The sequence below is a fragment of the Silurus meridionalis genome, chromosome 12, assembly GCF_014805685.1.
Source record: "Silurus meridionalis isolate SWU-2019-XX chromosome 12, ASM1480568v1, whole genome shotgun sequence".
In the NCBI taxonomy this organism is placed as follows: domain Eukaryota; kingdom Metazoa; phylum Chordata; class Actinopteri; order Siluriformes; family Siluridae; genus Silurus; species Silurus meridionalis.
Window position 1 is genome coordinate 17435325 of NC_060895.1, and position 22672 is coordinate 17457996.

At 37.1% G+C, this 22672-nt stretch overlaps 1 protein-coding gene across 1 annotated transcript in view; it reads left to right on the forward strand.

Moving 5' to 3' along the window:
- The window catches only part of kmt2bb (lysine (K)-specific methyltransferase 2Bb), a 36123-nt gene extending 25014 nt beyond the window's left edge, over positions 1 to 11109 (forward strand). Inside the window, 12 exon segments of the mRNA XM_046863132.1 lie at positions 36 to 196; positions 286 to 438; positions 601 to 1967; positions 1970 to 3615; positions 4275 to 4370; positions 4536 to 4645; positions 5515 to 5652; positions 6235 to 6487; positions 6631 to 6738; positions 7008 to 7091; positions 7409 to 7538; positions 8298 to 11109. Of these exon segments, the coding sequence (XP_046719088.1) occupies positions 36 to 196; positions 286 to 438; positions 601 to 1967; positions 1970 to 3615; positions 4275 to 4370; positions 4536 to 4645; positions 5515 to 5652; positions 6235 to 6487; positions 6631 to 6738; positions 7008 to 7091; positions 7409 to 7538; positions 8298 to 8573 (4522 nt within the window). The 3' untranslated portion in view covers positions 8574 to 11109.
- The last annotated feature ends 11563 nt before the right edge of the window (positions 11110 to 22672 follow it).

Here is a 22672-nt window from a genome sequence, read left to right on the forward strand (position 1 = left end):
TATACATTAATGTACATCTGTAAATCTTTTCTCAGATGCACTCGGTGGTACTGGAGTACAGTAAACCCACGACGTCGCTGCAAGTACACATGCCGGGTCAGGGAGGTACGACCACCAGTTCAGGAGAAGCCAGTAGAAGAACTGGCTGACCAGGGAGAAAATCGCACAATTGCTCACAGTCCATGTCCACAATCAGGTCTGTTTGAAAATACATAACAAAGGTTTCCGCTATATAATGTATCTTTATTTTTGTTTAAAACTATTAAAACTATTCTATTTTAATAGAATCTGAAACTACGGAGGGAGATGCGACACCAGCAAATCCAAGTTTAATATCTCCCTTTGCTAAGCCAGACTCTGGTACTCGACCTAAAAATTCTGCCTATTCAATAAATAGAAGACCAGCTGGTGGGCTATCTAGACCACTTCCATCTCCAGGTAATGAAGGTTATTTTATGTACTTAGAATTACTGTGAAATTTAGGGTTCTCATAATTTATGGTACCTGTGAGCTATGGCTAATCATGTTGCATCCATGCCCAGTCAAGGGAGTTTCGTTTGTCACAAAAAATAAAAAATAAACTATTGTATTTTTTTTCAGGAGCAGCCCCTTCAAAGCCCCACCATATTTTGACTATTAGTGATCTTGATGACACCCGCAGACCACGGCGACATACACCACAGAATACTGGCATTCGTGGTCACAATTCTTGCCCCTCTTTGGGATCTCCAACTAGCTCGAGTAACCTTCGATCTGGGGGTTCCCTTCACTCTAAAACCACCCAGCCTACCTCCCCAATTTTCCCACTTGGTGCTACTGAAAACTTGACCTCCTCGTCAACCCGCCCTGTCAGTCGAAGCGCTTCCTCTGCCCGGGGTGCCGGAATTTTGGCATCCCATTCTACCTCAGGACTGTTTCCAGAGCCCATGTGGCATGGTGGCACCGGCAGCCCCCCTCCTTCTAACCGATCCCTGTCTTCGCCCACCCACCTTTCAACAAGACCAAGGTTGCCTTTTGACCTTAATCAGCTGGACTCTGCAGAACTGCCACACAATTTCATGGCATCACCACAAGAACTGCCTACAGAAAATGGAACCTCACCTTTAAGAGACGCAGTAGATCCACAAAGAGGCAGTCATCTAGTCACTGACAAGGAATTCCCATATACTCCCTTTCAGTTGGACTCGGACCTAACTGTGGTATCAGAACTTAAAACTGAGCTTGAAATTGAAGCAACAGTACTAAATGAGGGGGTGACTATGAACTGTAGTGAACAGATTGTCGTTGAAGGTGAAGAGGATCAAGATGAGTTTTGGGGTCCAGACGCACAGGTGGCTGCTCGAATATTACCTCATACTACAGAGGATTGGGGTAATAGTTCCTCTGATGATGATATGGGAAATTATTTTGACTTTTCACGCACTATAGTAACTTGCAAAGGCCCAAAAGAAGCCTCAAAGACACCCCCTTCCACCTCCATAAAATCAATTTCACAATTGGATGGTGTAGATGATGGAACTGAGAGTGATGCAAGTGTAACAAGCAGTAATACCCAAAATCTGAAGAACCCAAGTCAGGTTCAGAAACCGTCTCAGGCTCTTGATGGTCTGCATCACAAACAGTGGAATAGTAATGGGCTATGTGTAGAACTCCCAAGTCTGAGCAGTCAGCTCCAACCTCCAGCCAAGCCATTTGGCTCTTTATCTTTGGTTAGTACTACTGATCAGAGTTCAAGTAGCCCAACACATTCCCAGATTCCACAAGAAACCATGGGTTACACTAAATCAGGCTTCCCAGATATATATCAGAACACTGACTTTCTTGGTCAAACATTTCAGTCAAGTCCTGTGGTGCCCCTCAGGAGACATCAGCTAATTTTGTTGTGCCAAAGGAAACAGATACAACATTTTCCACTTTCAGTGAAGACATCCAGGAATTCGGTTTACCTACAGATCTGGGGTTACCTGTAATGCTAGACAGATGTGACCCTCCCTCACCCAGCACCTGTTTTACTGAGCTAGTTACAGTTAAGGAAGATCCTCAAATAGACATGCAAGAATCCACAGAGACAAAAGAAATCTACTTGGATCATAACAGTGGTCATTTTGTTTCCTCCATTGATGGTTCTATGATTTGCCCAGATGGTTTAGCAAAGGGTTTAACAGAAGAGTCTTTTACAAACCCAGCAAATGGAAGCCAGAATCAAGTACCGCCAGAGCCAGTGTCTACAGCTACAGAAATTGGCAGTTCTAAAGTTCAGTCTGCTCCATGTTTGCAGTCTTCGTTCATGTCATTTGCAAATTCATCATCTTCAAATATTACTTTACACCCTGTCCAAATCTCTGAAAACAAGACAGTCCTTCCACCAATGGAGACTTTTCGTAACAAACTGCTATCACCAACAGACATAGGACAACAGTCAATTCCAAGAGGAGTGAATTCTGCTGATTTGCCTACACAGCCTGATTCAGTGCTTCCTCCACAATCAGGCACCGGTGTAGCCCTTGCATCTCTTAGGGCAGTGCCTTTCGCACAACCTGTGGGCTCAGCAACAGTCAGCATAGTCCCAGCTGTACACTCCCAAGGACCTGTTCAGTGCCATTCAGTACCCTCTATAATTCAACCATGCCCTGTTGTTGTCAATGGCTTTAGCTCTATGCCTATGCAAAGGGAAGCTACCACAGGGCGTACAATTTCCATCAACTTTTCCACTCCTAGACCAACATTGGAGCCTCAACAAACGATGACTCAAGCATTACCAGGTCATGCAATTCTCACTGTGAAAGAGGTGGGTGGACCCAATGTGGATCCAACCCCTCATGTTTTACTTGTCAATCGTCTTGGCCAAATCTTTGTCAAAAATCCTGAAAGCAACACTTTTCAGCTTCCCAGTCCCACCTCACCTTCCTACAACTGCGTTACACAGATCGCCAGCCTTTTGCAAAGCAATGCTCTCTCTGCTACTCTGGCAGCTGCAGGCAACATACCTGCAGTTGCTGGAGCAGCTATCACAGCCCAAGTCCCCAGAATGGTGACACCTGCTATTCAGAACTCCAATACCATAACTCAGCTCCTCACTTCTAATAGCAAAGCAACAGCATCACCAATAGAAGTCCAGAAAACAAACTGGAATCCAAACGAACCTGCTGATGTCACTATACCTGGGATAAAAAAGCTACGGAAAAAGAAGGAACCCCCGACACCTCGGAAAACAAAGTTAACTACTGTACCTGAGTCATCTGTCAAGCCAGAAGAAAATCAGTCAGAGTGCGCTCAAGCTATTATTAACCAAGCAATGGCCAGCTATTACGACCCCAGTCGAAAGGCTAGTCGAATTCTGAGCCCTCCCTTGCTGTGTAACACCACTGCTGTTGCCAAAGCCCAATCCCCAAGTTCCGTAGTTCTATCGCCAGGCCTTCTCATTGAACCAGCATCCACAAATCCTCCACTATCCACCCCAAGCTTAGTAACTTCTCGACCAAAGCAGGTTCGAATGAAAAGGGTGTCCTCTCTCTCTGATCGCATTGCCACCAAAAAATCTAAATCTGACTTTTTAGAGCCAGAGCACATCAGTGGCCCAGAAGAGCAACGCAAATTGAATTCCGCGGCTTCAAGGTATGGAAAATGAATAAGTTTTTTCCCCCCCGTGAATTTCTGCCATGAAGAATTATGACCTGTTGCTGTTTTCTGTTTTTAATGCATACACCCAGCATCTACAACTATATTTATGTTGCAGTCTCACTTTGATTCGCTTCTTAGGTAATGTTTAGTTCACCAACAGCATGTTTGTGCTTTGAAATAATGCAGGACTACATTAATCAATGGCTTGAACTCAAAAATGAATCGTGAAAATGTTTCCATTTTGTACAACTGTATGGAAATTCACTCAAATGAGTACATTTCGCACTCAGTAATATTTTTCCAGGTCAGAGTGTTTACTTTTCTTTATAGTCTCTTGCACTCTAAATCTCATTCATATTCTTTAGTTGAGTGCTGGCTCTTGCTCATTACTCCGTGGTTTAATCTTTTTCATGCCTAAAGCTGAAACATGAAAATCTTTTAAGTCTAAACTGGGATTTTATTCAAATTCCATGCTGTCACCTATGACAGTACACTAGGAATTTCTTATAGGATTGTTATGGTGACTTATAGCACTCCTAATTATAGAATATTTATATTTGTGCCATTTTATTGTAAAAAATACATGTAGTTGGTTCAGTGATTATGTATACACTTACATACTTGGTTTGTTTTTTTTCTACACTCTGTGGTAGGTGTGGTGGAGTTCGCATCAAAACTCCAACTGTCAAAGGGATCCTTGACCTGGACAAACTCAATGAGGAGCACAGTAGTGATTCTGAAAGCACGAAGTAAGCAGTCCATTGGCATTTCTTTTCCGGAAGAGTCACATTTAAAATATACATTTTTTTAAATAGATTTTCTGTGTTGTGTTTATATTCCATGTGTATAATGTTGAATGATCTTTGACATTTGAGTTTTTTTTCACCCCTCTCTTTATTTTTGATCATTTAAAGGTCAGGGCTTTGGGATCGTTTTACTGTGTTCAGAGGTAGTGACACCAGTAAACCACAGGCCTTGGACACCACATGGTGCAGTTCACTATCTGACTGGAACAAATGCTCAGGTATACTTCAGTGCTTTACACACTCTGGAAGGGAATTTGGAGACTCATTTGGCATATGCTGAAAAAGAGATAGCTACAATTATTGGAGACAAAAGATTTTATTGACAGATTGCTGATCTACATATTTGACATTTAGCATTAAATTAAAATGTTTGATGAAATACAAAGCCTTTGATGTCACATGATGTTTATATATACAGTGCAACCTCGATACTCGCACGGGTTACGTTCTATGACCCCTCGCGGGTAACAAAATATCGCGAGGTTTTGATTCTCTCCTTTTGATGGTTCCTTTTTCGAGGGGAATTGTACATGTACTGTAAACGCAACAAAAATTGTGAATTGTCAAATGTTTAATTACTACTTTAAATGAATAATACAATAGTTTTTCAAACATTATGTAATTTATTAGTACAAAAACTGTTTTGAAATGTTACTCCGAACATTCAAGCCATTCGCTTCTCGTGAACTTTCACAACTTTCACACACTTTTCACAAGTTCCTTTTAGTTCGGTTCCGAATGAAAAGTTGCAAACTATCGAGTTCGCGAGTGTCAAGCTCATGAGTATCGAGGTTCCACTGTGTGAGTGTGTGTGTGTGTGAGTGTGTGTGTGAGTGTGTGTGTGTGTGAGTGTGTGTGTGTGTGAGTGTGTGTGTGTGAGTGTGTGTGTGTGTGTGTGTATGTATGTATGTACAGTGGGGCAAAAAAGTATTTAGTCAGCCACCAATTGTGCAAGTTCTCCCACTTAAAAAGATAAGAGAGGCTATGAGAGACAAAATGAGGAAAAAAATCTCATTTGTATTTTTCCGACTGAGTATGTAATATACATAGTTGGCGCTAATATTAAATTGATATATTTTGTTATTAGGGATGTTGTCAGGCTCCGAGGATGAGATGCCTCCTCCGGATTGTGAAGAGAAACACCCCCCCAGAGGAGACCAGCCACACCTACGCTTCGAAATCACTAGCGATGATGGTTTTAGTGTGGAGGCAGACAGCATTGAAGGTAACAGCATATGGCTTTCTGTGACCTTTAATTAAATTTGTCTGATATTTTAGATTACAAAATTAAATCAAAGCAGACTGCAAACTCTGCTAAATGGAAACAAAATCAGGAGGAGGGACTACTGCATCCTCCTACGAGTAATCTCATTAAAATATTAACAGGAAAATTTTAAACACCATTTGAAATATTGGGTGAGGATGTGTGACCTAAATGTGCAGAGCAGTGTCAGTGAGCAGGGTTATTACAAATGAGGACAATGAGCTTGAAACAGCGTCTGCCGCCCACCCACACACACACACACACACACACACACACACTGTTAAAAAATACTTACTGCAACAGCATGAGGGAGCAACAACCAACTTAAATATAGAAATCAAATGTTTGATGTCTCTGATCGCATCGTGCTAATGACTAATCAAAAACATTTACTGTCTGGGGGGGAAATGTGTTTATGCATACCTACTGTACAGATGGGAATAATTCCATTGTCATACCTTATGGTTTGGATTTTCAATGTTGATTGTAATTAAAACACTCTTCCCTTCTCACTCTCGTCTCATTCTACTCAACACAATGCAGTGGCCTGGAGGGCTGTGATTGACGGAGTGCAGGAAGCTCGTGCTGTAGCCAAGCTTCGGCAACTTTCCTTCACAGGGATTACCGGATCTCGAATGATGGGGTTGCTCCATGATGCCGTGGTTTATCTGGTGGAACAGCTTCAGGGGGCAAAGAGCTGCCATGGTCACACTTTCCGATTCCATAAACAGCCAAGCCAGGAGGAAGATTTGCCCATTAACCCCAGCGGCTGTGCTCGCTCTGAGGTCTACCTTAGGTGAGTTCTCCTGTTGGGATGACCTTAATTGTTGTATTCGCAGCAGTCTGGAGAATACAAAATCTATATGTTTGGTTCCTGCATGGTATCTTTCATCTCAAAATCGCTCTTTACATCATTTGCCCCTGCATGTAACTTCACAGGAAATCTACCTTCGACATCTTCAACTTTTTAGCTTCCCAGCACAGACAGCTTCCTGACACTGATCTCTGTGATGAAGAGGAGGATGATGTTCTACTCAAATCCAGCAGGTTTAATAAGATCAGATACTTTATTTATTTATTTATTTATTTTCAAGACTCATCACAAAATGATTTCCATTCATTGTTCTCTGCATGCTCTTCTAATCTGCATAGTTTTTTAATGCACAGTAACTGAATAATAATGAGATCTCTTTGAGAAGAGTGCTATATTTACACCTAGCTCTGTGGTTAACCAGACTAAAGGCCTTGTGACTGATTTGTATCTTATAAAAAATGGCAGACTTGCTTTTCTCACTGTATGACCTTCTGCCTGACAGACGAGCAACGAGTTTGGAGCTTCCCATGGCAATGCGCTTCAGACACCTAGAACGAACTTCCAAAGAAGCTGTTGGTGTTTACAGGTAGGAAGATGTTTGCATGGAACTGCTTTCTTTTAAACCACATTTCAGTAAAAGCAAGCACTCCAGTGTTTCAACATGCTGTAATGAGGAACATTTAGACTTGATGAAACTGAATTCACATGGTCATATATAGTGTCTGTGCATCTGACAAGTGTTGAGTTATAAATGTGGTGATATTCTTGAAGATCATTTTGTATTTTTTTACTACTTTTTATGCATGTTGTGCTGACCTTCAGACAAATATATTGTTAGAAGGATATTCTTTTAAGTTATTATCTGAGGTAAATAATGTTTTTATTATTTTGTTTAATTCGCAGGTCTGCAATTCATGGACGAGGGCTGTTCTGCAAGCGAAACATTGAAGCTGGTGAAATGGTCATTGAGTACTCCGGCATTGTCATTCGCTCCGTTCTGACCGACAAACGGGAGAAATATTACGATGGAAAGGTGAAAGAACTCAATTTCTGTGTTCATCTGTTTTAACCCAAGAAGCCTTAAATAATTGTGGCACATTTAGTTTTATTTAGACATGCGCACAGTGCAGGAACTTGAATGAGGGGTGAGCTGTATAATCTGTTTTTCTCCAGAGTAGCATTTTCATGCTGGAGGACCTTCATCCAGGGCATAAGTAGCATATCATCTGTTCAATGATACAAGTGCCTTCAATGAAAAGATGCAGCCAGTTAAATATCATTAGAAGCATTTGTATGGTAAATGTTGTTTCAGTGATCTGGGAGCTGCCACTGACTTGATGTACCTTAGTGGCCTCTTTTCTGTATGTACACTGACCACTCATAACTTTATGGCCCCCCTTTTGCTGCCAAAACACAAGTCGAGCATTATCAGCATTAACTGCTTCAGCAGTTTGTGCTACAATAGCTCATCTGTTGGATCGGACCACTAATGACAACTGCAGATTGTGAACACCCCGTAAGAGCTGCAGTTTTGGAGATTCTCTGGCCCAGTCGTCTAGACATCAAAATTTGGTCCCGGTCAAACTCGCTCAAATCCTTTCGCTTGCCCATTTTTCCTGCTTCTAACACATCAAATTTAAGGACAAAATGTTCACTTGTTGCCTAATATATCCCACCCACTAACAGGTGCCATGATAAAGAGATAATCAGTGTTATTCACTTCATAGGTTATAATGTTATAAGTTTACGCCTGATCGGTGTACAAATGATCGTTGTTGTTCTTTATCACCAGGGCATCGGTTGCTACATGTTCCGCATTGACGACTTTGACGTCGTCGATGCAACCATGCACGGCAACGCGGCACGTTTTATCAACCACTCGTGCGAGCCCAACTGCTACTCCCGCGTCATCAACGTGGAGGGCCAGAAGCACATCGTCATTTTCGCCTTACGCAAGATCTACCGTGGGGAAGAGCTCACCTACGACTACAAGTTCCCCATCGAGGATGCCAGCAACAAGCTCAGCTGCAACTGTGGAGCCAAGCGCTGCCGCCGCTTCCTAAACTGAGTGGACTGTTCAGAAAATCCCGAAAAGTGCAGGGAGGAAAGAAGACGGGCAATAAATCGGAGGCAAAGTGGACTGTGGAAAGCGCCGAGATGGAAAAGTCCCGCTAGCAGTGGTTTTTGATAGTCTTATAAAATTAGGACTGAAACCACTGGAAGTCCACTGGACAGGTCTAGACACGGCTGAAGGGACATGTGCGTGATGCACAAGCACTCCAACAAAAAAGTGGGATGGTCATAGAAACACCTGCTTAACAATCTGAGCATTTTATTCCAGACCACAAAACAGAAAAGTTCTGCTTCATGCTTCCCTTTTTACAACACAGAGGTCTTTATGAGGCTCAGACTAGTAGAGTTGTGCACTCCTCCTATTGCTGATATTTGTCAAATTGTTGCTGCTGAAAAACAATTTTGGCTCATTTTGGGAACCTGTGTAAGGTGTTCCAGGGTTTTTTTGGGTTTTTCCTTTCTTCGTTTTTGTGCACGAGCAACAAGTACAGAAATTGTCTCGCTGATAAAATCTTGGTGGCTGGTGCATCAGTTTTAGCTATTACAACAGTTTTATTTCCGGCTAAACAGATTGTGCTGACCTTCTGCAGTCCATGGCCTCTAAAAATCTGACTCCGGTTTTCTCCTGCACTTCGAAACAAGTGCAAATAGATGTACAGGAGTTTTGTGGCAGTGAGAATATACTGTACCTGAATGAATATATGACTAATCAAGAGATATATCTATATATACTTTTAACTGAGATGTTTATCTGTGATGCTCATGCTAGAACATAGTATAGGACTTGATGTTTAGGAGAAGATAAGGCTTTATTCTGCTCAGGAAGATGCTGTGAACCCCTGCAATACGCCATCACCACCCATTCCGTTTGTAAATCATTTAGTAAGAAGATTTTTTTTTCCCCTCAATAGAACGTCTCGAATCAGCCTTTAAGCTCTTTTTTTCAGAAGCCACTGCTGTAATATCTGATTAGAAAACTCCCACTAGGCCTGTGTATATTATTTATTTTTATAGCATGTTTATTTTTGTCCCAATTCTTGACTATTGTTAATTTAATCAAGCGGAAATGTATGTCTCCCTTCTTGGGACCCTGCTGTTTCTCACCCCCCCATCCCCCCCACATGTCAATTTTGCCCATTTTTCGAAACCTTTGAATTCTTTATGGTGCTAAACGTACATTCGAAATCGTACATTTCATCATCTTCATCTTTGCCATTCATTGCAGTGTAAGAGACTTTTTTATTTGTGAATCGCTCAAGTACTTGACACATTAAAATGAATCTCGACATGCCTTTTCCCCCCTCTGCTGTCGGCATTGAACACTACTTGAGCTAACTAGGGATACTCACTTCGTATTTACAGCATTTTTTGACAGTTCTTTCATGTTTTCCTGTTTTAGTCACATTTACATACATACAGAAATCATGATCCCTATAATTGCTCAAGAAAATCTCAGAAGCAACATTTTCTGGTCCTCGGACAGATTCTTTTTAGCAGTGATTAATAATTACCGATGGATCAGTAATTATTAATCACTCACAGCCCCCACGCACTCAGCACCTTGAGGTCCCTTTATTTTAGACTTAAGACATTTCCGTTTCCTTCTTTCATAAGGAAAAAGAGACAACTGATACCAATCTTAGTATCTCAGAATGACGACTGCTCAAGCTTTATGGCGTATTTATTCTTGTTTGTTGTTTAGATTATGGGAGTAAATGTGCGTTCTCTATGGCCAAGGTCTTTCTTTTGTTTACATAGCATCTTTAATTTCTTTTTTTCTTGACTTGAACATTCTTCGAGGAGGAGTTCTTGCAGTGCAGCCTTTTTAAGGTCGTGTTTTGAGCCAGAGGTTCTGTTTTAAAAGCGTATGATTTTAGTTCTTGTTTTAACTTGTAAATTGTGGCAACATGCTTTAGGGAAACCGTTTCTTTTCTCTCTCTCTCCACGCTTCACTATCTGCCAGAAACAGCTTCCAGTGCTTGTCGCTGCTCCTTTCGTGTTTTAATGATTGCTGGCTTTCTAACAGCCCTAAACAGCCGGTCAGACAGTCTGGCCCTCCTCTTTGAGATAAATATCACGAAACTGAATTTCACCCTTTGTGTTTTTGTTTTCTTTTCTTTTTCTTTCACTGAGCTTGCAAGGATTCTACCTCAGGCTGTTCAGAATGACTGTCAAAGAATACTAATGCAAAACCTAGATGACGATACGATATCACTTGGTCTTAAATGTTCTGTAGAGATGGCCTGTGTGCAATGAAGGATGCAAAGCACTAGTCAAGACCTTCTGTGACTATCTGTCTCCCAGAGTTGTGTGGAAAAACTGTATGTACCTGCGTGGGGTAATTTTAAAAAGAAAAAAAAATAATGTGTCGAGAAAAGACTTCAAAATGAGAAAATGTGTCTTTACTACCTTGTACAAAGTACCCTAAGTCTGTAAATAATTGTATACATATTTCTAAACCTGTTTAATTTTTCTATGCACTTTTTTATTTATAATGTTATTTGCTTAATAAAGATGTTACAATGTTTGAAGAAAAATGGATTGATTTTGTGTGTGTGTGTGTGTGTGTGTGTGTGTGTGTGTGTGAGATGCTGAAAGGTTATCTATGTAGAAATATTCACAAACCAATCAATTTACAGTACAGTAAGGGAAAGTGCCTGAATGTGTTGTTTTATAATAAGCAATATGTTTTGTACTAAAATTATATATTAAAATGTCGTAGTCGTTATATATTGCAAATACATTGGAAAAGACTAAAGCACATGTATTTACTGGACAGGTGTAAGAACAAATCTGCCTATTTCCACTCACTGCACTAAATATAATATAAAATAATATGAAAGAAGCAGTAGAACTTCTGCTCTGTTGAATTCTTTCATCTGATTGGTCACAGTGTTTATTTGATCTCTATAACAGCAGTTATAATTTCTTGTAGCAACAGTAACATTCTTTTATTTCTCGAGTAACAACTACAGCTTGTTTGATGCATCCCACAGAACCTAAACATATAAATACATAAATTTAAACATTACTATTTAACAATAACTACCATTGATATAATGATGTTTTCTGTAGGTAGACAGATAACCTTTATGGGCGGAGTCTCCAATGTAAGTACTTTCTAAAATTCAGCAAGATTTCTGCTATTTGTATTTAGGACAAAGGATTTTACATTTAATTGTTATCTTTGTACATTAAAATATTTTTTTATTAATTTTAAGATAAAAAATAAAGACGGGTGAGATGTTTTTAAAGTGTATATATTTTTTATTTTAGAAGTGTATTTCATTATATATATATATATATATATATATATATATATATATATATATATATATATATATATATATACTATAAATAGGTTATAAAAAGTGTCATTTAAAATAAAAAAAAAAAAAAGTACAACCTTTTAAGTCCAGATGACGTATGGGATCGGAATTCTCCTGGTCTTATTGCACATACTAAAACCAAACTGATTTACTGAAGCGTTATTTTACTTCAACACCAGAGGGAGCCAAAGCTCATTTTGTGTTCTGGACCCTGTAACTTTCCCATAGCAATTTGCTGTAAGACTGTGAAGGTTTTATTTATTTATTTATTTATTTATTTATTTATTTATTTATTTATTTTAAACGTTGTTTTAAGAAGCAGGCTTTTTATTACTGCTGTCCGTACAGGTATTAACACGCAATAAGTGAATTTTTATATTTCACAGATACATATAGCTTTTAAAAATGTCTTCAGAGCATTCAGAAATTACTCTCAGTGGCTGGGAAGATGGTTTCAACAGGAAACATAGTAAGCACATGGCACTGGAAGATGGGAGAGACGACTCTGTGTGTGTTCTCAACAGAGGTGGCAAAAGTACACATATCCTTCACTTAAGTAGAAGTACAGATACTTATGTTTAAAAATACTCTGGTAAAAGTTGAAATACTGACTATACATTTTTACTTATGTTAAAGATAATCAGAGAATATTTGTTTTCGAGGTGAAATAAATATATGAATAGAAAGCTGAAACTTTTTCAATAAACTATGATGTCTGAGATTCAGGTTTTTTTATTAGTCTGTGAAGAGAGATGACAGAGGTAAATTAATTTGCGTTAACGTTATTAACGTGTTAATTTTGACAGCCCTAAGAAATATATTATAAACGAGTTTAAAATTTTGTTACCTAATAATTGTATCTAGGCTGAACATATAGAACACAAGCAGATGATGAGATCACAAGCAGCTGTCTGAGATCCTCCAGCACTGCTCGACTGGTACCACCTTCTCTCCGAATGAGAGGTAAGTATACTTCAAGGCTCTTCTCTGTTCTGGCACCGAGGTGGTGGAATGAACTTCCCCTTGCTGTCCATACAGCAGAGTCCCTGACTATCTTCAAGCGAAGACTGAAGACCTACCTCTTCCTGATATACTTAAATTAGCACTTTCAAGTTTGCTTTGTAGAATTCAAGAGTTATATTTATATTAAGTTTGTAATCTTGTGTACCAGTGTAGATTTATCCATTGCTAGAGACTCAAAGTACTTTTGTACGTCGCTCTAGATAAGGGCGTCTGCTAAATGCCACAAATGTAAATGATGATCAGGTGATCAGGAATGTCTCTGTTCTCAGTCATGTTTACATCACTGACTCCCTCTGTCTCATCCATGGTAACCCCAGACTTCTTGTTGCCTTCTGCCACGCTTATTGTGAGCTTCGTAAACTAGTCTACATCTGTGGTGTGTGAGAACCAGGAAATAATACACCAGTGGTAGATTAAAAAAGCCGCACAATGACAGGTAATGGGTTGATGGACTGAAAACGCAATGAGAAGAAAAAATATTAACATTTCACCAAATAGATTAAAACTAAAGTAACAAGTCTGTTTTGAAAATGTAAGAAGTAGAAAGTACAGATCTTTGTGTAAAAATCTAGAGTGAAAAGTAAAACATTAAGAACAGTAACAAAGTATTTGTACTTCATAACTTCCCACCTCTGCGTACAGTTTAGCATCAGTTCAATAGAAAGCAGAACATGTAAAGAGTAATAAGTGATGAAAGAAACTCATGACTCGAACTCAGCACAACACCCGTGGCCTTATTGCCGTGATTTTTTTATAAAGTTGTTGAAAAGAAGGTTTTGGGCTCATGATAATTTTAATAGATATCAATCAGTGTTTGACACATTCATAGAAATTTATGAATAGATCGATGTGTAGAGTAACAGTGTCTTTATACACAAACTGATTGATTAAGCAAAGAGTCTTGTGACCAAAAAGAAAATAGGAATATTATAGCCATAATAAATCATAGCAAATACGTTTGCATGTTTACTCAAGTGAATGTTTAAAAGGAGCACTTTTGCTTTTACTGGAGTAATATTTTACCTAATGCATCTCTAAGTTTGCTCAAGTATATGGTTTGTGTATTTCGTCCACCACTGTTTTTTTCTTGCCACTTTGACCACTGACTTGTTAATTAAGGATACACTTATATGAATGTATACATTATTATATACAAATTATATTAGTAATCTATTTAATTCTGTAAAGCTGCTCTGGGACAATGTCCATTGTTAAAGGCCCTCTACAAATAACATTAAATTGAACTAAATTGATTACTAATTTAATTAAAGTCACACAGCTGTTGTGTGAGCAAACACGGCTAATTGTATTATTCACAGACGCAGGTGTTATTACAGCATTAGCTAATTTACTAGCAAACACTTCTAATTTTAGAAGAGATCCAGGTAGATTCAGTAAATGAAATATGGATAGGGATAGTGTGTGTGCTACTGGTAGATTTATAGACAGAGTGTGATATTGATTGTTTGTTAGATTTTCTGTTTCAGGGAATCTTGAACATTTCTCATTTCCATACACGTTTGATGATATGTTCAGAGCTGGGGTTTTTGTTTTGGAAATTTGATCATCCTCTAGGGGAAAAGCGTTAAGTCCAGTCAGTTAGGACCTCAGGTAAGCAATAATAATATCCATGCGTGGATGATCAATAACAGGTTAAAAAACCTGTTAACCTCAGCCCTGACCTTTCAGTTCTATTCCCCAAAGGATTAAAAAATAGAGGAAAGTAAATCCGATCACTTTTAATGTCTTACAATAGAAAAACTAAAACTTTCCAATTATTTACCAGAAGCAGCTAAACATAAAAAGCAGATTTCCTCAATACATATCTGTAAACACAGAATAATTGAAAAAATGTAGACATTTGTGTATCTGCCTTACTAGCAGTTGAAAAGCAAAACATGGGATTTGCATTCCAGAATTATACCTTTATATTTTACCTAATTGCTCGCTCATTAGGGACAAACTTACTTATAAAGAACATATTCACTTTTAATCACCACATTTTCTGTGTAAAGCTGCTTTGAGACAATGTTATCTGAGAACTGCACTTTGTTTTTAGCCCTGGAATACACTGAAAATAATGTTTTGGTACATACAGATTTCTAAATCATGCCTACAAAAATCTGAATCCATGAAAGGATAATTCATTGATGGTAGCCAATATAACGCAATATTATCTAAAGTGAACCTTTAAATAAAATAAATGAACTAAAGCGTTGTGGTTTTGCTGGATGCTGGGTCATTGTGAGCTTTCTGGCAATGAGTAGGCAGACATGGCTTCTAAAAAGGATCTTGGAATTTTAGGCAGCAAGTGCCTTTTTGAGTCTGGTTCCTCTCAAGGATTCTTCCTCATACCATCTCAGAAGGTTATTCTTTGCTCATTAGGTATAAACTTATACGGAATAAACTTATGTGTTTCAATTTCATAAATTCGTTATCTCTGTAAAGCTATTTTGGGACAATGTTCATTGTTAAAAGGGTCATACAAATAAAAATATACTAAATAAAATTGAAACGAATTGAACTGAGATTGAATTGAATTGGACACAGGAATTTACAAATGAATTGTTTGTCTCTTAGTATTCCCATTGTATTGAGTAGCAGTGACAAACATTGTTATAATAATCAGCTTATTTTTGCATTACTGTTAATACTCGATGGGTCGGGACTGTTTTGGCAGCAAAAGGGGGACCAACACAATATTAGGCAGGTAGTCATAAAGTTATTCCTGTGTTTGTTTGATTGTTTCAAACAGCTTATTTATATTAATACAATTATCTAAACCCATAATGCTAAGATGAAAAACTAGGGTTAGAACAATGAACAGCTATTTCCTCTATATAAGTATGTTATTATTAATAATCTTTAATGCACATAATATTCACATTACATTTCAGCACTTTCTGACCTGTTAATTTTATGAATTATGAATAAAACGTTTATCCCTTGCACCCAAGCTGTTGTGGAGGATGGCACATGATACAACCACTGTTTGCACAAACACAGGGTCCACTTCCACTGCTTCCAAAATTGTAGTCACTTGTTAATAATTAATTTATTTAAAAAAAAAGTCAGACAACAATGCAGTACGTTCGTCTTTCTTGATATACCTTTATTTAATGTTACTTTAATGTTTACGTTTAATGCTGATACAGAAACATTTTAGATTTTTTTTGAGATCTGATTTGCAGTGAGTGCAACAGATTGGCAGATTAGTGTTCCAGCACTGTGAGATGTAAACATAGGTCCACTGTGAATTCTAAATGTGTGATCGTGTGAAAATGTTGGTGGTCCTGATGGTCGTAAGATGTACATTGACACATGTAAAATCTTTCAGAAGATATATATATATATATATATATATATATATATATATATATATATATATATATATAGATGAGATGGTCAGGTCAGGACATACTTTAGACCATAAGGTGTATTTGATAGCTTATAATGCTGCTTATCTAAAAGCTTACCAGGTCATCGCAACTAAGTGCTGTTAAGGTGACCTTCCAACGTGACTGTAGTAAATAATTAATCTGTATTTTTTTTTTTACATTTACAATTTAGATTGAAAAAGAAAGGGTAGACATGTTAACTGCAATATTTGAGAAAAAATACATTTCTATATTCTCATTGGTTGATAGCTCAATTGATTGATATAAATCAATCCATTGATTATTGGTTGATTTATATTGTATCTATATTTATTTATTAAATTTTTTTTACTATATAATTTAAATTTCAACACCTCTTAAGGTGTTGATGAATTCATTTTTTTCCAGCCATTTTTATAAAAATTTTTGCAATCCTTTTTGCAATGATATATGGTTTTGATTTATAAATGTTTCATACAGTTCAATACAGATGTTTTAGTAATTTGCAGAATTACAGCTGTGCAGGTTTACCTACATTCTTCATTGTGTCATTCTAGAGTAAAAGACAAACCCTAGAAAAAGGCTAAAGTGATATAATGGTGATCCACATTTCACTCACATGCTGAAAACCGACCGAAAAAACACCAGACTAATTTTTAAAGAACATTTGGGTTAAATGATTAAACTTAAAATGATTTTGTTTGTTTGTATTGGCATGTATACTGCATATATTATAATTCAATATGGATTGTTAGGTCTGGACCCCTTGAAATATAATATTTTATATATTTATTATATAATACTGCAGTGCACTTTTTGATTTTTTTACATCATGCATGCAAGCAGGTCTATAAAATGGCAAAACACCAAGCATTGTACAGTGTCATTTATTAATATTGCCATCATTGAAAAATATGAGCAAAAATTGTCCATATTGTCTAACCCTTTAATATTTTGTTTGGTGGTTTTGTTTTAACAATAGATCAAATGTTTAAGCAGTAGGCCATAGATAATGAGATCCTCCTGTACTGTTATTTATCAGTTAAGGGCAGCGTCTGTATCGTGCAAAAAGCGCAGTATTTAAGTCAAAAGCATGATGTACACCTTCTTTTCTCCAAGGTTTTTATTTTTATTTTTATTCATTTTCAAATTGTGCATTAAGACTGAGGACATCCAAACTATAAAAGAACACGTATGGAATTATGTAGTAAACAAAAACGTGTTCAACAGCACAGAACATGTTTTATATTTTCGAGTGTCCAAAGTAGCTACATTTAGCTTCGATGACAGCTATGTTTTCTATGACCACTAGTTCAACAATAAAAGACCTGGGAGTTATTTTAGACAGCAACTTATCTTTTAATAATCATATCATGTTGTAATAATCATGTTATCTATATTCGATGCAGAGAAGCTCATCCATGCGTTCATGACCTCCAGAATAGACTACTGTAATGCGTTACTAGGTGGATTCCTGCATCATTAATAAACAAGCTTCAGTTAGTTCAGAATGCAGCAGCAAGAGTTCTTACAAGGTCAAGAAAATATGATTGCATAACCCCAATCTTATCATCCCTGCACTGGCTTCCTGTTAAATTTTGAATAGACTTCAAACTCCTACTTCTTACTTATAAAGCACTAAATGGTTTGGCTCCCATGTATCTCTCCAGTCTTTTAACACGCTACAATCCGCCATGCTCCCTGAGATCTCAAAACTCTGGGCTTCTAGTAGTTCCTAGAATAACAAAGTCCACTAAAGGCGGTAGATCATTCTCACATTTAGCTCCTAAACTCTGGAATAGTCTTCCTGACAGTGTTCGGGCTCAGACACACTCACCCAGTTCAAGTGCAGATTAAAAACATATCTTTTTAGCAAAACCTACACATAACATACATCACATCATAACCTTGTGCTCCAGAACATCTGATCACATGCACATTATCAACTTGTGCTGGTAATATCATGAACAGCAGCTACGCTAATTCCTCTCCACTGCTTTTCTTTCTCTCCCCATCTCAAGGCATCCTGAGGTTGGCCAGCTCCAGTCACCTCCCACCTCGTGATGATTACGGACCTTTGAAGAAGTAGATGCCGAACTCGCAAACATCCCGAACCATCTAGAGACGTATTGGACAATTGGATCCCACTACATGTGTGGTTTTGACATTGTACCTCCTGGAGTGTTTAAAGGTTCTGGCATGGAGAAACTGATGCTGGATCTTTGATGATCACAAATGTTGAGCTCATGTTAGTTCTCACTCTCCAGTGTTCTGTATTGTTGAAAGATGATCAAACTCTTGATATCACCCAAATGAGGATGGGTTTCCCTCGTGAGTCTGGTTCCTCTCAAGGTTTCTTCCTGATAACATCTAAGGGAGTTTTTATTTCTTGCCACAGTCACCATGGCTGCTCATCAGGGATAAATGCACACCATTCACCTTGACTGTTGATTTCTGTAAAGCTGCTTTGAGACAATGTCTGTTGTGAAAAGCTCTATAGAAATTGACTTGACTTGACTTGACTATGAAAGAATGGTTTCTAATTCAAAGGTGTGTCTTGCCATGAGTTAACTAGTGACATTTCTTGCTCTCTTAATGTGCTTTAGACCATCAGTTGTCTTGTGCAGAGGAAAGGGTGTACTGTACAAATTCATATTATGGCAAGAAACAATCAGTTAAGTTAAGAAAAACATACTGTCTATCATTACTTTATAAAATGAAGGTCAGTCAATCTCTCCAAAACCATCAAACACTATGAGGAAACAGGCTTTCATGAGGACCACCCCAGGAAAGCAAGACCAGAGGTAAAGCTTGGTCTTGCTTTCCTGGGGTGGTCCTCATGAGAGCCTGTTTACATTCTGAACAACAACAAGAAGCAGAGGAGGCTTGCTTGGTCCAAGAAACACAAAGAATGAAATTAGATCAGTGGAAAGCAGTCCTTTATAGAGATTTATAGTTTTATCTTCTGACTGTAATTTATTTTCCAACAGGACAATGACCCCAAACAAACCAATGTTATGTAAGAGGTATTTGTTCAAGAAGGAGGGGCATAGACTGCTGCATTAGATGACCTGGCCTCCACAATCACCTGATCTAAATCCAGTTGTGATGGTTTGGACTAGAAAGTGAAGGAAAAGCACTTAACAGCTCTGGGAACTCCTCAAGATTGTAAGGTGACTACCTCATGAGGCTGAGTGAGAGAATGTCAAAGGTGTGCAAAGCTTTCATCAAAGCCAAAGGTGGCTGTTTTGAACAATAACAAATATAAAACATATTCTGGAGTATTTAACATGTTTTTGTTTTCTACATAATTCCATACATGAGCTTTCATAGATTGGATATCTTTATTATTATTTACAATGTTGAAAATAAAAAATTAAGAAAAAAACATCCAAAGTTTTGACTACATGTGTATGTATGTAAATACACCAATCAGCTTTAACTTTAAAACCTCTGACAGTTGACACAAAACCATTGATTATCTTGTTACAATAAAACCTGTCAGAGCGTGAAATATATTAGGGACTATGTAATATGTGAACAGTCACTTGTTGGACACATAAGGATTTAAGAAACCTTGACAACATATAGGCGGTTCTTTGACATGTACTGTACCCAGAGGTGGGAGTAACAAAGTACAAATACTAATTGTTAATGTACTCAAGTAGTTTTTCTGGTATCAGTACTTTACTTTACATTTTTTTTTCTGACTTTTTACTTTTATCTGTACGTTTACAAATATCTGTACTTTCTACTTCTTACATTTTCGAAAAAGGCTCATTACTTTAGTTTTAATCCATTGCTATAGTGAAATGTTACTATTTATTCTTTTTACTTTGCACTGATTTTAGACCTATTTTCTGACATTGCGTGGCTTTTTCAATCCACTGGTGCATCATTTCCTGGTTATCACACACCACAGATGTAGACTAGTTTACAAAGTTCACAATGAGCAGACAGAAGGCAACAAGAAGTTTGGAGTTAATGTGGATGAGACAGAGGGAGTCAGTGATGTAAACATGACTGAGAACAGACACATTCCTGATCACATGATCACATTGCTCTGCTTGTGTTCTATATGGTGGATGTTCAGCCTGGATACATTCATCAGGTAACAACATTTAAAATTCATTTTGTATTTATTTATATATATATATATATATATATATATATATATATATATATATATATATATATATATATATATATATATATATATATTAGGGCTGTCAAAATTCAAACGCAAAATAATTTTAACACGCATTTTATATATAATATAATATAAAAACATAAAAAAGGCAAGTTTAAAACCTTCAGCGCAACATACATTTATTCAAGATGTCCTTTATTTACTCAGATATAAAATAAATAATAAAATAAAATAAATATAAATATTTTTAATCAGTTAACATTTGATTTACTGATGCAGCAAGTTTCAAATCAAACACCAAAATCCGCCATGATTCATAAAATTTCCCCGCTGCGGTTGACAAACACGTCAGTTTTTTTTTCCTTATAATGTCGAAACGAACTTAAATTACTGTTTCGTACAGATAAGAGCAATACATCATTTGAATCTGTAAAGGGTCTACTTTTATTTGTATACATTTATAATAACAGCAAAATGCTGTGCTTTTGTTCAATAAAGAAAACATACAGGGGGCGCTCACTGTCGTCTCTGTCATTTCTCTTCACAGACATAAATAAAACAACCTGAATCTCAGTGAATTCTCGCCTCACAGACGTAATAAATATATGTATAAAACGCACAAAATATCTGTTACATAAACCAGTACACATCTAAAACAAATATTGATTGATTATGCAATCGATATGAAAATTAGAAGAGGTGCAGTTTCTCCGGTATCACCTCATTAACCGTCCGAGTGGAAACATAGCAAAAGTTCTGTTTGGAGTCCTATTGATTTATGTAATTTAACCACCATAATTACTTTAAAACATTTACAAGTATTTCTTTGTCTTCATGCTCTATGTCAGTACTTTAACTTTTACCCAAGTATTTTAAAACATGAATATCTGTACTTTTACTTAAGTGAAGGATGTGTGTACTTTTCTCACCTCTGACTGTAACACATGATGGCCTTTTTCATGTAATGTACACTGCAAAAATTCTGCTGGAATAATTAATGAGGTCATTGTGTGGCTCCTAATTTTCAAGATCTAAATCAGTTTGAGCAACAGTGGGATGTGCTGGACAAACAAGTTATACCTTGTAAGATTTAAAGGGTCTGCTGCTAACATCTTGGTGTCTTTCTTTTCTTCTTTCTCTCTGTCTCTATCTCACTGGAAATTCTGCTGGTACTTTGATTTGGACCCATGACCGTCTTTTGTTTGCTAACACGTGGCTAAACAAATCAAAGTCTCAAGTTCTAAGATTGCAAAAATGAATTTGTTTCCAATTTATTTATTTATTTAGTATTCACCGATTCTAATGATCCAGTAATGGTGATCAGCATTTCACTCACATAGTGCAGGTTGTATTATGTATATATAAATCCCCACCAAAAAAATCTGATAATAATTATTTACTAAAGTTAATAATTATTGGATTATTAGCTTATTGTTTGCACAGTATTTTGGCACATTTCTATTAGAGTCAGCTTTAACTTATTCAGCCATTTCTGCTACAGTACTTAAAGTTCAAGTGATACAGTATTTTTGTAGGTACCAAGAATACCACACAAGACTTGCTGTTCTAGCGATGCTCTCACTACTAGCATTTGACCCTTTATTGAAGTCTCTCAGATCTTAACACTTGCCCAATTTTTAGCTTCCAACACAAACTATAAACTTGACAGACTAACCTATTATAGGCTGCCATTATAATGAGATAATCAATACATTTTTATGTATCTGTTGTTTTTATGTTATGTCTGAGTGGTGTATTATCAGTCTATGGATTGGTCATAGTCAGAGTAGCAGACATCAAAGCAAAACTTCAGCTAAAACGAATTACCTAATGTTTGCAAATTGATTACTTCATGTTTGTAAATCTCAAAACCAACATCCCCTGTTTAAATTTCCCAATCGTATTGACGGAATATAGTCAATATTGATAATTTATTTAATCAGAAAAAAACCCAAAGCACAAAACTGCTTAGTTTTCAACAGAAAAAAAAACTATAATATTCTAAGTATGATTGTGTACACTAGAGCAATATAACAGACTTGTTCGCCTTCATACATATATGTTTTAGAGTTATTACTGCATAATAAGTTATAACCTTAAGTGAGTAATCTAATGCTGGCCTGCTGATAGAGCCTGAGAATTTTAAGGGTTAAATGATTACAGGCATTATCCCTTGAGGTGGTTGAACTCTCAAACATATTTAAAGTCATGTTGA